The sequence below is a fragment of the Penicillium pulvis genome (assembly GCF_028828015.1).
Source record: "Penicillium pulvis strain IBT 33274 chromosome Unknown contig_23_segment0_segment0, whole genome shotgun sequence".
NCBI classification, from domain to species: domain Eukaryota; kingdom Fungi; phylum Ascomycota; class Eurotiomycetes; order Eurotiales; family Aspergillaceae; genus Penicillium; species Penicillium pulvis.
Window position 1 is genome coordinate 267,924 of NW_026643075.1, and position 14,335 is coordinate 282,258.

General features: G+C 49.3%; 4 protein-coding genes across 4 annotated transcripts; 2 read left to right on the plus strand and 2 right to left on the minus strand.

The window, feature by feature from the left end:
• Positions 1-3,059: 3,059 nt before the first annotated feature.
• Positions 3,060-4,742, plus strand: N7503_004375 (uncharacterized protein; the record flags this gene model as incomplete). Its single annotated transcript, XM_057063922.1, has 3 exons — positions 3,060-3,165; positions 3,236-3,811; positions 3,874-4,742. 3 exons carry the CDS (start codon positions 3,060-3,062, stop codon positions 4,740-4,742), a joined length of 1,551 nt encoding a protein of 516 aa, XP_056921665.1.
• A 385-nt stretch (positions 4,743-5,127) lies between these two features.
• N7503_004376 (C-3 sterol dehydrogenase/C-4 decarboxylase) lies at positions 5,128-6,454 on the minus strand (the record flags this gene model as incomplete). Its single annotated transcript, XM_057063923.1, has 2 exons — positions 5,128-5,790; positions 5,879-6,454. 2 exons carry the CDS (start codon positions 6,452-6,454, stop codon positions 5,128-5,130), a joined length of 1,239 nt encoding a protein of 412 aa, XP_056921666.1.
• Positions 6,455-6,831: 377 nt separating this feature from the next.
• On the minus strand, positions 6,832-8,593 carry N7503_004377 (Ubiquitin-conjugating enzyme E2; the record flags this gene model as incomplete). The annotated part of the gene is made up of 9 exons (XM_057063924.1): positions 6,832-6,841; positions 6,895-7,742; positions 7,792-7,960; positions 8,016-8,027; positions 8,081-8,177; positions 8,232-8,253; positions 8,324-8,418; positions 8,472-8,505; positions 8,561-8,593. 9 exons carry the CDS (start codon positions 8,591-8,593, stop codon positions 6,832-6,834), a joined length of 1,320 nt encoding a protein of 439 aa, XP_056921667.1.
• Positions 8,594-10,016: 1,423 nt separating this feature from the next.
• N7503_004378 (GTPase-activating protein LRG1) lies at positions 10,017-13,745 on the plus strand (the record flags this gene model as incomplete). Its single annotated transcript, XM_057063925.1, has 4 exons — positions 10,017-10,400; positions 10,457-12,908; positions 12,961-13,247; positions 13,302-13,745. The coding sequence occupies 4 exons, from the start codon at positions 10,017-10,019 to the stop codon at positions 13,743-13,745; spliced, it is 3,567 nt and encodes a 1,188-aa protein (XP_056921668.1).
• Positions 13,746-14,335: the final 590 nt, after the last annotated feature.

The window sequence follows — 14,335 nt, forward strand, 5'->3', positions numbered from 1 at the left end:
TTTCCAGACCCACGATCTAGCTGTATCGAGTCTGCGGTTCCCAATGAATATTCCAAATCCGAGCCTTAAAGCTGCGCCTGCCTCGACTTTGCCTTGGCAATCTTCCGCTTTCACCACCCGATGCGATCCTAAATGAGATCTCAGAAGTGATCCGCCAATTTGCCCCAATACAAGGACAAAGTCCCTCCCTATGTCCGCTGTGCGGCAAAATCTCCTGACTTAGAAGTGCCGCTGCTCAAAAAGCAAAAGCCCCATTCGCATCCACATTCCGCCACTTTCATATCAATAACACCCTCGAGAGAGGCAGTATAGTCCCAACCTTCTATCCCATGCTTATTAGAAACATAATACTGCGCTTCAAGTCTTCCAGTCAGAGTTCAGAATACAGCTTTGATTAGCAAGGACCGATAATTCTATCCAAGAATATCATATCCATGGACTTGGATTTCCCAAGGCTAATACTGTAGCAAACTGTACTCACATCCATTCCGCGATGGGGAAGAGCGGTAAAAGGCGTGTGTGGGGATTGACATGCTGAAGTCAAGTGACCAATAAAGCATGTCTCAGTGACACATAGGCCCGTTAACGGGGATATATATACCTAGGTATTGGAACATGTGACGTTAGAAACATGGACGAGAGTTCCGAGGTTAGACCTTATAAAAGTTCCACCACTCACTTCCACCTGGGCAAATATATATATCTTCACCTGGGCACACTTACACTTCATAGTCTACCTCCTGGGGTCTCCCAATTGATTCTATGCGCCCAAATACGAATTGCATTTTCGATCAAAGGCCTGCACTGGAAATAGGTGAGTGGGAAGTCTCGTTAAGGGCGTTAATAGCCCTATCCAATAGGGATGACATAAGCCGCCTTATTAGAGGGATCTGGGTAAAGCTGTTTGACATGAGTTGAGAATGATAAGATTTCCATGCCAGGGAGTGGAAGTGGATATAATATGTGAAAGACAAGATGAAGGTGCGAGGTACAGATAGATATATGGACGATTGGAGACAATATCAATAGTGTAGAAATATCTTCGATAATAAATGCACACCATACGATATTCTTCGGGTTTTTCTTGTTTACTGGAATATGTTCAGGTTACCAGGTGATATTATTTTACTGTAAGTCTCGACCAACTGGTTTTCTTTTGCGTTACGAATCGAGCGTAGACTGAAGAGGGCACAGGTTTTTGTAGTCGAAGATGGATCATATAGATATTTCAGTAAGTAAAAGACCACGTCTATGCCGATTCTGGTGCCGCAGGCACTGTCTTCAGCATCGAATGCTACACTAAATTTGGATATGAAAGCTTTTGCATCCAATCTTTTGTAACGCTTTTGGTCAATGATTTGGTTGCTACGAGGTGGAAGTTGGTTGATGTTTCATGCACAAGTGAGCTGACAGAACGATAACTTGATAGTTTCAGCGCTCACGTTGGTCGAGGGTCAGAGGAGACAACAAGAAAAAGGAAGAATAAAGTACCACTAGTAGTAGCTCATGTACTTAAGTGCTAAAGAGGAACAAGATAGACAAATTGAGTCGATACTGTGGTGGTATGCCAAGGAGAAGAAGAGTACAAGAGGGGAAAGCGCTGGTTACACCTACAGACAGTCATGTGACTCTGATAGATGATGATGAGTTATGAATTTCAGCCTTAGTTACGGCACCGTGACTCCCCTACATATAGATTATGGTCTTGCTTCAGCTGTTGCCGAGTTTAACCTAAGAATTAAACCATTTGAAAGGGTACTATCATTGCCGCAAGCCTCACAATTAAGACTCAGAGCAAGACACTCGGTTTGACTAGCGCTCCGATCCCAACAAGCAGCAGTCCCACTACACAAAGCAAGTCGGCTCCGATGACCCTCCACTTCTGCGACAGACGGACCTAGTGGGACTTGACAAAGGCACGTACAAAGCGCAACATGTGCGTACTATGTACCCACAGCTGATTATTGCAAGGGGCACCTTTCCGTTACCTAACCTCTTATTGGCTCAATCAGTCTGCTCGACTCCGTATATTCCCTGTGTTCGGTGCTTCCTTTGATTTCCACTTCCAAGTTTGAGCTCCTTGGCGGCACGAGATTCGGAGCGGGTATGCAGTATGCAATAAGTTGTGCGACGTACTCCTGGCGTGATGCAGCGATCCACTTCCAAGCGGATCCTAATTATATGCCATACCCAACACGGCCAGTTGCGCAGGTAATCCAAGTGGACCTGCTTCCACGCAAATATGGACAAAGAACAAATCTTAACACTGATCGGTACAAAGGCACGATTGGTGCTAGCGAGTGTCACAAGCAAGCAGCTCGCTACACATAACCGCCTTGCTTGACTCAAGTGCGTAGGATTCAATAGATTGAGAGTGGCTTGAATACGAAAAACAAATGTGAGCCCAGATTTAGCGTTAGCCGACAGCCGATCCGTAATGAGGCTCTACCATTGGTCAGGAATCTGCATTGCAAGGGGCCCAACGCAGCCTGGACAGGATCATATGAATCACATCCAAGCTCATCGATACTTTAAAATATAAATAAGCACGAACAAAAAGCCATGGATGAGCAGTTAAGTATATAGAAGCGAGCGAAGCGATCGACCCGACCAGCCGAATGATCTCATGCCGTCAGCTTTGTGGGGCGTTTTTCAAAATGCGGAGAAAGCGGGTTAGAGACGATCTGGATCTGGATGTCATTACCCCTAGACTCAACTGCCCTCATAGGGGGCATTCTAGTGAATTTTTGTAAAAGCAGATTTTTTATTATATAGATACAACCGGTGAAGTCGTAAGCTTTGACAGGCCGTAAAGCTTAGATCCAGTAAGATTATCGAAGATCGGAGCAAGACGCGTTCTAGCTCCATGGCGTGCTATGGCGAAATAGACGGGCGACGGTTGCGTGCTGTAGATCCGCACTCAGCCAAAGACGTCGTTTAGGTTAAAGCCACGAGGTTACAATTGAGCTCCAAGTTATATATTGGAACCTTGTTTCCCTGTCTTTTCTTTTTGTTTTTGCTCTTGAGCGTCTCTTTTATTAAGTACATACACAGTCATCATGGGGCGGTTAAATGGTACCAAGCTAGGTGCTTTCCGAGCTTATTTCCTCGGTTTCTTTATCTGTCTCGCTGGTTTCCTATTTGGTTATGACACCGGAATCGTAGGTAAGTTGAAACCATAGCCCATAGCTCTCTTTCTGTCTCCAACGGGAGCTAACATGTTATCGCGCTCTAGGTGGAATCCTCGAGTTCCAGTCCTACATGGACGATTTTGGCTATACCGATGAAACAACCGTCGATGCAGTGATGGTCAGTCTGCAGAACGTGGGCGCGTTCCTTGCTGCATTGTCCATCTTCCCCATTTCTGAGCGTTTCGGCCGCAAAAAGACTATCCAGACCTCCATGGCCATCTTTTGTGTCGGCGTCATCTTGCAAGTGGTACCGTCCCACTCATTGGTCTGTTTCTATATCGGCCGCGTGGTCTCGGGTGTTGGTCTTGGTGGTGCGACCGCTGTCGTACCAACATACAGTGCTGAGATGGCGCCCAAGGAGATCCGTGGTATGCTCGGTTCGGGTGTGCAGTGGCTTTTCGCTTTGGGTGTCATGACGAGTTACTGGATTGATTATGGTGTTGAACAGACTCTGTCGGGGCAATCCAAGGAGTGGCAGATTCCCGTTGGCTTGCAATTGGTGCCTTCTTCTATTCTGGCTTTGGGCCTCTTCACCCAGCCAGAGAGTTGCCGCTGGTTGGCAAAGAAGGGACGTATGGAGGAGGCGTGGCAGAGCTTGACCTGGATGCGTGCTGACGATGGTCAGTAATTCATTTCTTTATAGCACCTACTGATCAACAATGCTAATGATATTCCCAACCAGGCCCCGCTGTCAAAGCCGAATTCAACGAAATCAAAATCGGTCTTCAAGAAGAGGCCAAAGCAACAGAAGGCCTCAAGACAAAGGAACTAATGCAACCCGCCAACCGCTACCGACTAGCCCTCGCAGCCCTGATGTTCTGCGGCCAACAATGCACCGGAATGACAGCCCTAGCCTACTATGGCCCACAATTCTTCAAGATCATTGTCGGCAACGACAGCAGCCGCTCACTCCTCGTAACAGGCCTCTTCGGCGCTGAGAAGTTCGTTACAGTCGGAACGTACATTCTCTTCTTCTCGGAGATGTGGGGACGCAAGCCTACCCTCTGGATCGGTAACCTGCTCATGGCATGCTGCTTCATCACCGTGGTAGCCGTGAACAAATCAACCGACTCCCTCGACGCAGCAGGAAACCCATCCAGCGCAGGAATCGCTACGGTCTTTATGATCTTTCTTAGCAACTCGATTTACCAATTTAGCTGGGGTCCTATCCCCTGGCCGTACACAACCGAAATTTTCCCCTCTCGCATCCGTGAGATCGGATCCTCGGTCGCTGTTTCTTCACAGTGGCTCTTCAACTTTCTCTTCTCACTTACAACGCCTTACATGATCAGTGCATGGGGCACATACACTTTCCTCTTCTATGCTGGCTTGGATGTGATCATGGCTATCTCGGTCTTCCTTTTCGTCAAGGAGACTCGAGGTAAGTCACTTGAGGAGATGGAGAGCATCTTTCACAGTGCTGCTGCCTTTGATGTGGAAACTGCTCGGCATGAGGGCCTGGCGATTCAGGACGAGAACTTTAGTGCCCTTGAGGTGCATGAGAACTTGAAGAGTCCAGACACTAAGAAGAGTCATGACTCTTCGGATTAATGATTTATGATTTATAATTGGCGATATCTTTTGTTTATAAGTTTTGTCTATTGGTGAACATCGGTTTTAGTATATTGAGACTGCAGGATTGGCTCGATGATATACAATGAACAATTTCTCAACGGCGTGTTCCCACCCATCCATGGATTCTATATTGAACTTGTAGAAAGGACTAGAGGGCTTCCAACTCCAGCCCCGGAGAGACATTTCTTACATTCTAAGGTCTTTGGATATACAATATCCACGGAGAAGTACTATGCTCCTACTAGATTCCATAGCTTGCACATGTGTTGGTCATTCTTCAAGGCGAGTCGCCATATTATTACAGTATCAACAATAATTTTCTATCAGATATCCATGAAGGTCCCTCACTTGAACATGAAATTTACAAAGCCTTCTTTCCGTCATCCTCACGCTGCTTCTGAACCACATACCCAACAGCACGAGTAATACCCTCATCAACGGGGACAACGGGCAGATAAGCAAGACGGTACTTGGCCTTCTCGATAGAGTAGTACCGTGTCATGCATGAGTACCGGACCATGCGCTGCGTCAAACGAGGAGTCTTTCCAAAAACTCCCATAACAGTCTCCGCAATGCCACCAATGACACCCAACAGACCCTCGGGCAGAGCCCAAACCTCATTGGGCTCAACAATCCGGTCGATCAGCGCCCACATAGCGCGGGTCGCATCCCAGAAGTAAATGGGGGAATCGTTGGTAATGTTGAACGCCTCACCATCAACACGCTCGTGGTCCAGGGGCCCGCCCTGACCGGACTCGTAGCGGGTGTAGGAGGCCAGCAGGCGGTGTGCAGCCAGCATGTGTGCGTAGGCAATGTTGCCGACGTAGGTGAAGTCGAAAAGGTTGTCATTGTCACCGAGCTGCATCTTCAGCACGGTAGAGGAGGCCTTGGAGCCGTGCTCAAGGATCTTGTGGGTGACGGTTGTGTCCTTCTCGCCGAGGATACCAGCAGGGCGGATAGCGGCTGTGACCATTCCGGTGGGGGATTGGCGGTTGTACTTGAGAACGAGTTCTTCGGCATCGGCCTATAGAAAAGAGAAATTAGCTTCATTGTTTGCAATTGGGGGGCTTGCAATCGAGAACGCAGTAAAGCTGGAGACCATGAGAACTCACCTTGGTCTCGGAGTAGTACTCCTTCTGCATTTTGCCACGGATAAGAGGCCACTCCTCGTTGACATTGATCAAGTCGCTCTGGGTATCGTGCACCACGGAGCTAGAGCTCGTGTACACGAAAGCCTTACACTTGCCACCCCAATCACCGTGCTCACCACCAGCAACCTCAACCAGAGTGCGGGTTCCATCCACATTAACCTTGCGCAGCAGAGGCTTGTTTCCGTCTAATACCGAGGGAGTAGCAGTGTGAATCACAACGTCGGGCTTCGCGGCGCGGAAAACCTCGAGCATGGAGTCAACAGAGGTAATATCGCCATCGTAGTAGGTCGCACCGGGCAGACGGTTGTGCGTAGTGCGCAGATCCACGACCGAGACATTGGCTTTGTAATCTGGGAATCGGGAGCCGAGTGTCGGGACTTCGAAGCGCGCATCACCGGTGATCTTGGGCAGTGCGACACTGGGGTCTGTCTCAGAGGGGAAGTTCAGTAGGTGATCCACGATGTGCCACCCCAGGAAGCCGCAGCCACCAACGACAAGGACATTGCCCAGTTCCAAATTGCGTCGCTTTGCAGACATTGTAATTGATTGAGGTTATGTATCTGGTGGCTCAAGTGTGGAGTGAAAAGGGGAGAAGTTGGGGCGGGATCAGCTGATCGTGCTGATAAGTGTTATCGTGGTCTTTTGCTTGCACAGCTCGACTCCGCTAACTTAACCTTGGATTTGTCCTACGGCCTGAAGATACAGAATTCTGGGAAATTTGATAAATTTCTATGGCTCTTACTATCATAAATGACTGGCCGTAGCAGCTATGGTGATCGGCAGGAATGATAAAGAGCACACTCGCTGTAATCCTGAACACCTTCGAAACTGGGGTATTATCTGGATCGCATGCAAAGGGGAGAGAACATCAAGCAACTTGATGAGAAGCTGAATGACATAATTGATGTCTCGGTTCAAAGGTTACTGGAAAAATTAGCATTTCTCGGTGTGAACGTTCCATGAAGAATGCAACATACTCGAGACTGTCAGCGACGGATCGACGAAGCCGACGAGTGTACTCCTTCTTGTCCTCGGCACTCCCCCAGCAAAGCCGAGCCCTCTCTTGATTGACGACCATGAGTGGGTTGCAGATCGGCCACTTTTCCTCCAAGGCGAACAGGATACCCTCGATATGACGGATCATCTCGTCAGCTCGCACAGGAAGATAGATCAGCATCTGATCAGTCGCCACACGGACGTGAAACAGTGGGGTTTCCATATAGACACGAGGCTGAACTTCTGGGTGATTTGGGCTGACGTGAATTCTAATCTTGAAAACGCCATCATCGACTGGGGTACCCGAGCGACCGAAATAGGTCATTCGCCAGAGAAAAGGGTTGTCATCAACCAGAGCCAGGTCAAAGATGGCGTTCGAGCGGTGGGCCATCTCCGAGACAATCTGCGCCCGTTGAGCGCGCAAGCTAACTGCGAGACCGGACTCCTTCTTTTCGAGTTTCAGTCCGGCGCTGGGCCATCCGTTGCATTCTTCCATGATGGCCTTCTCCAGTGCGTCAAAGCGGGACATCAGCTGTTGGTAGTTCCATTGGCCTGACATGCTATTATCATGGGATTCAAAAAGCGTCAGAGGAAAAGGCTGGCCAGGGCAAATTTCTCGGTCGTCAATGCCATCTTGAATCGCCTTTCTGTATTGCTCTCGATACCATAGGAAGCGTTGTTTACAGAAATCAACAAACGGGCCCAGCGTCGAGTCGGGTTCTTTTGCTCCCTTGGCCTTCTGCCTTTTGCTTGAAGATGAACCCGTGATTATGCCCATGGCCAGTTCGAGAGGCGCAATCACCGTGAGTCGCAAATTCTCATGGGCAATCTGTGATCAATAAGCTGGGGGACTTTCTATCTGTGAGCCCATTGCTTACCTTTGCACTATACTTCTTGCTGGACAGTTTGTCACTAGGAGCACGGGGAGTTTCGAAGCCAGGCTCCAAAGTGTATGGGTTTGCGGAGAGTAGGCTCTGGATTGAGAGCAAAACGGACTCCAGTCCCTGAGCAGGGGACCAGTCCTCGTTTGGCGGCCCCGGCCATGTCCTGCGAATCGTAAGCAAGTGGCCCGAGATGAACGTGGCGCGGTGATAAGGGTTACCCGATGATTGACCTAGTCGAAGGGTTAGTTCTAGCTGGGAAAGGGACTTGCTCGAATGCACTTACAGACAGATCTTGCCGGACGCGTAGAGGTTAGGGCCAAAGCGAGTTTTGCCATGATTGGTAGTTCGCAGGGTAATAGTGGGAGGCCGAGCAGGGTAGTCTTAGTGGTCCAGGATTAGCGATCTCTCCTAAAAAAGGGCGATATCCAACGTACCAAGGGGAACTGTGATGGCCAACTGTTTGAGTTTGACATTTATTAGCGCATTATATGCCTCAAGCACCGTTGTTGAAGCTATTCCAACCCACCTGATAGAATCCAAAGGCATAAGGAGTGTCTGGAGGCCCAATGAGCAGAGCGGTGATCTGGCGGACATTCTTCTCGGAATAGTGGATGGTCATGGCTGCAATATATCAGCGCGAGTATAGCATCAAATCACCGCATGCCACTCCCTACCCAGTTGGTCATCCTTTTCGAACAGCCGAATCTCCTAATGTAGGCTCCTGAGTCAGTATTTGCCTTGGCTGTGAACAGGTCTTGCATACCCGAAGGATACGGATGAGGCTCTGGTCTGCCATGTCGGCGATATCGGCCGTGTCAAGGGTTCAAATTGGAAGTGGTATTTTTCGGGAGAAGAACCAAGCAGTAAAGAAGTGAAGTAGAAGATTGGTCAAGTGTGGAGTCGTGGGAAGGGTGCAGGGAAAGCGTTGCAATGATCATGATCTATTGAAGGTGGGCGCGAGTCGTGAAAGGTCATCCAGGTACAATTCAACATCACTTTCCCGCTAGGCCCTTTTTTAAGCTTTGTCTCTAGCAGCAACGAACATGAAGAGGGACGGCTTTGTCAAGCGTTGACGTCGTGGTTCTGTCAACCATTTCGTCCCGGGAACCTACATATCACGCAAATATAACTTTCCACAAGGGGCATCCTTGGGTACAGAGATATTTATAGTTTGGGGGTCTACCCACAGCTTACCACATCAACTTCGAATAAGTATGATATTTCCAAAATGGATTTGATTTATTGTCAAGCAATTAGAAATGCTTGATGTTGGCAAGATATTTCAGTCCTGAAAGACAAATAAAGAAACCTGCTAAGTGGAGAACTGAAACCTAACATGGTGAAACAGAGCGCGTGCTATAATAAAAGACGGGAAACCATGGATGAGCATGCCTGGGTCGGGGAACCGCCAACAGACTAGGGCAGTAGATGATTCGAGATCTCTAAAGCACATATCAAATTCATTTTTATCATCATTTATAAGTATTACTAGACAACTCCGTATTCTAAACAAATAAAAAGATCGTCGGGGCGGTGTACCACGTGACTCAGGGACCGCGCCTAATAATACTTTGGCATTATAGAGTCCAAATTAGGGGGGGCAGCACCACAAGTCCAATTAGCACCCAAACCTTCTCCATCTCCATTCCTCAGCCCCCCCACTTCTTTTCCCACCCACCCCCCCTAACACTATCACTGTTGTGATCCTTTCTTGCTTTTCTCTTTGGGGTCGGATTACTCTTTGGCCTCTTTACCCTTGGTCTTTCGTGCGCCGCTCCCCGAGCTCCTCAGCCTTGAACCCCCGCGTCTTGCCCCGTCTGCGCGTTAAGCACCTGACTTCCTGTACACCAATCCGACCTATACCGATATCACTCCCTGCAGGACCCTGCTTTTCGCGTACCGGCTTCAAGTTACCCCCCCGCTAATATCATCCCCGCGTGGTGGAACTACATGGCGTGAGGAGTGAGTGATGAATCCACCCTGAAGACTCGACCCCAAAACCACCCCGAACGAGTCCTAACCAAACCAATTTGGACTTGCAATAGGACTTAGTCAATCTTGTTTACGAACTTCTCCCCGCGCGCATTGCACTGTTGTGTTTACCAGACACAACAATAAACTCAACCCCCACCGTCACTCCTTTAGTTCCCTTGCATGCAGTGTTCACCGTGTGACTGTGCCCGCGATTCGATTCTGTTGATTCCTGACGGGGGACCATCATGCCCCCCGGTGAACTCCCGGCCAGCTTGGTCGCAGGCAAACCCACACCGACTTTAAATACCTCGGGCTACGGGGGCAGCTACTCGAAAAACACACCTACCTCACCTGAAGACAGTTTAATTCCATTTGACTCACCCACCACGCGCACGGCAGGAAACCATAGCCCGCTCAGTCAGGATGATCGCCCCGGTCGTGGATTAGAACCTGAACATTCAGGCTATCGGGATCGATCCAATGCGAGAGATCGATCGCGTACCAATGGACGATCACACAACAAGTCACCTGGCTCCTCACGCATCTGCCAAAAGTGCAATGAGCCACTGACTGGTCAATTTGTTCGAGCGCTGGGTGGTACATTCCATCTTGAGTGTTTCAAGTGCGAGGTACGTGATTGACCCATGAGAATGCGTTGATCTCAATGCTGACCCTCTTATCATAGGATTGTGGTGAGATTGTTGCTTCCAAATTCTTCCCAGTCGATTCGGAGGACCATAGCGTCCAGTTTCCCTTGTGCGAGACCGACTACTTTCGACGATTGAACCTGTTGTGCCATGATTGTGGTGGTGCCTTGCGCGGTTCCTATATCACCGCATTAGATCGCAAGTACCATATTGAACATTTTACCTGCTCAGTATGTCCCACCGTGTTTGGAGCCCAGGATTCGTACTATGAGCACGAGGGCAAGGTTTATTGTCACTTCCATTATTCGACGCATTTCGCACAGCGGTGTCATGGCTGCCACACTGCGATTCTCAAGCAATTTGTCGAGATCTTCCGCAACGGTCAAAATCAACATTGGCACCCGGAGTGCTACATGATTCACAAGTTCTGGAACGTGCGGCTGTCTCCTGCTGGTCAAGCGTGGGAGACACCACCGCTTGATGAAGATGCCACTCCCGAGGAACGAGAGCGCATTCGCCGGGAAGAGGATACGATGGAAGAGAAGGTTTACAACATTTGGAGCACACTTTCGACCTTCGAAGAATCATCAGCCGCTTGCATATCCGACATGCTGTTACACGTCAGTAATGGCGTCTATATTGATGGAGTTCTCGTGGCCAAAAGGTTCATCGCTCATGTGGAGATTCTCTTCACTGCTGTAGATGAACTGGCTACCTTTATCAAGTCTCAAGGAGCGAAAGAACTGTCATATGGTCGGGAAGCAAAATTGCTTTGCAAAAAGATCGTGGCTTTCTTTGCTCTGTTGTCGAAAACCCAGGAGACTGGAGTTCGGAAACTTGGCGTAACACAAGAGCTTCTGTCACTGGTGACGGGTCTTGCCCACTATCTCAAGCTACTTATTCGCATCGGCCTCCAGGGTGCTTTGAAGCTCGAACGGGAGAAATCAGCACCTGATGGTCTGCATGAGTTCCTGGGCCATCTTGCAAACACAGAATCTCTCGCCCAGCCAGAGGATGACGGTAGACCAATTGACCTCAATGCTGGGGTGGAAGGTCTGGCAGACCAACTTTCAGACTGTTGCATTCAATGTAAGGAACCCATCGATGATGAGTGTCTTCTTTTGGAAGACAAGCGTTGGCATCTTAAGCCTCCCCATCTATCATGCTCCTCTTGTGAGAAAGATTTGAGTGCTGAGCTGCCTGACGCCCTCTGGAGTGAGACTGAGAAATGCATCTATTGCTCGGCATGTGCTGATCAGCATAATGTGGCATCTACCGCCCAAACCGGGTTCATCCAAGTGACAAAGTTGCAGCAGTTTGTGTTCCTACTGAGAGTTGCCCTGGCCAGATTGCTTGCTGTGCTTCGCGCGGGTGGCACATTACCTCACACCTCGGATGATCCCAATCTTAACGAGTATCAAAACAAGGAAGGCCACCGAGCACAGCCTGGCGAGCCTCGCCGAGCCAACACACGTTCAATGTCGTATAGCGCTGGTGGTCGTGAGGGAATGGCAGAATCGTCACTCGAGCAGACTGTCGGTGAGATGCGCAGACTACGCTCGATCCGCAACGAACGCACCTTATCCACGACGTACAAGAAAGCTCGGGCATCCCGAATTATTGACGGTCCCGAGGGCAGAAGTGCACGACCAGGATCATCTGGCAATGACGGTAGCGATCCTAGAGGTCCCGGATTCCAGATCGTCGAGGAGAGAGATGCCAATGGCGATACTGTCAAGGATTTGACATTTGGCGCCCAAGATGCACTTACGTTGGACGACATCCCGCGGATTGTGGCCGCCGAGCAGGCCAAGGAACAGCGGCCCAATGCATACAGACACGCCGGATCAAAACTTGTGGCGCCCCAGGAGCCGATGCCTGTCTACAAGGCCGGTCATCAACGAGAGATGTCGACAGGCAGATTGGATATGATGTTGGAACCTGCAACGCGCACCAAGCGATACTTCTCCGAGCTCACAGCTTTGGAATATTTCATCGTGCGCCACGTTGCTGTGCTGTCAATGGAGCCACTGCTAGAAGGCCAATTCAACATGGAAGAGTTACTCTCTCTCATCGAGTCTCGTAAGCCAACTGTCTGGAACATCTTTGGCCGTGCCTTCAAGGATAACAAGAAGGCGGGCAAGAGGAAGGGTATCTTCGGTGTATCCCTGGACTACCTGGTTGAGAAGGAAGGGGGAACCGAATCTAGCCATGGTGTTGGACCGGGGGCTTTGCGCATTCCCGCGGTTGTGGACGATGCCGTCTCTGCCATGCGACAAATGGACATGTCCGTTGAGGGTGTCTTCCGAAAGAACGGTAACATTCGACGACTGAAGGATCTTGCAGAGCTTATCGACAAGAAGTATGAATCTGTCGATATGACCAAAGAGAATCCTGTGCAGATCGCAGCTCTGTTGAAAAAATTCCTTCGTGAGATGCCGGATCCATTGTTGACCTTCAAATTACACCGTCTTTGGGTGGCCGCACAAAGTCAGTATTGGTACCATATACCTTGCCGAATTCAAGCTAACCTATGTAATAGAATTGCCTGATCCGGAGAAGCAAAAGCGACTCCTGCACCTTACGTGCTGTCTTCTCCCCAAGGCTCACCGTGATACAATGGAAGTATTATTCTCCTTCCTCAACTGGACATCATCCTTCTCGCATGTGGATGAGGATTCGGGAAGCAAGATGGATATCCACAACCTTGCAACAGTCATTACCCCCAACATTCTCTATCCCAATGCCAAGACCAGCACCGTGGATGAGAGCTTTTTGGCTATCGAGGCAGTTAATGCTTTAATTACGTATAACGACAATATGTGCGAGGTAAGTAGCCCCCCATCTTCAAGTCTTGATGACATCAGTCTAATTGTCATTTAGATTCCCGAGGACCTGCAATCCATCCTCAGCGATCCTACGCTGTTCAGAGAGAACGCCGAAGTCACCACAAAGGAGATTCTTAAACGCTATGGTGATATTGCCCGTGGAAGCTTCTCAACACGACCCGACAATGGTGGCGAGACTTTCACGATCACCAATTCCAACCGACACAACACTCCAACCTCGGCTCGTATCGAATCCGATCCTTCTCAAGACGCAGCCTGGCAAATGCAAAGCTCCGTTCGCCATGTGCCTGGGCCGAGCGGCCACTCTCATTCAACGAGTGCTGCCCCCCAAGCCGGGCTGGATTTTGTACCACCAGAGCCTAGCTACCGTCGTGACCGCAGTACCAGCAATGGCAGTCAACAAAATGCCGATGGCCAGTCACAGAATGTTCCCTATCGACCTCGTCCTAGTCCAGGTGCTATGGGCGTCACAGGGTAGACTTGGTTCTTCTTCCTTTCTTCATGCACAGTTAATACACCATTCATCGATGACCTGATTTGCATCAACCAACCTGGCGCCATACCTCCCTGTCCGTGGTGTACTTTTTCTTCTTCCTTTACCCACTCTATTTCCTGTCTAGCTTCTGGGGGCTTGTTTTAGCGTTGTTCTGTGTTGTCTTTTCATCTCGACTGACAGGCTTGGTTGACGGAGTTCTTCATTCCCTTTCCTTTCTCTACTACCTACATACATCAAAATTCTTTCAAAAGTGATCAGCGAGCTGATTGGTCCGATGGATTCGTGTCTGTTCCTTTCTCATTCCATCTTTGACTAACAGAATATTTTCTTCTGTTATATTTTCTTTTTCTTTTCTTCTTCTTTTCTTACTTCTTGCTTGCATCTGATTCTGGGGATCAGTCATACCCATAACATCACATTCCTACTTCGCTCCCGTGGGGCTTTTCTATGTCCCTCTTTCATCTAATTCCGAGCAGTTTCCAGCCTATTTCGTGTCATTGACCAGGGCTTCGAGCTACCTTGGTCTTCCCTCTCGTCCTTCACGCCCGCTTTCCCTTTCCGCCTTCGATTTG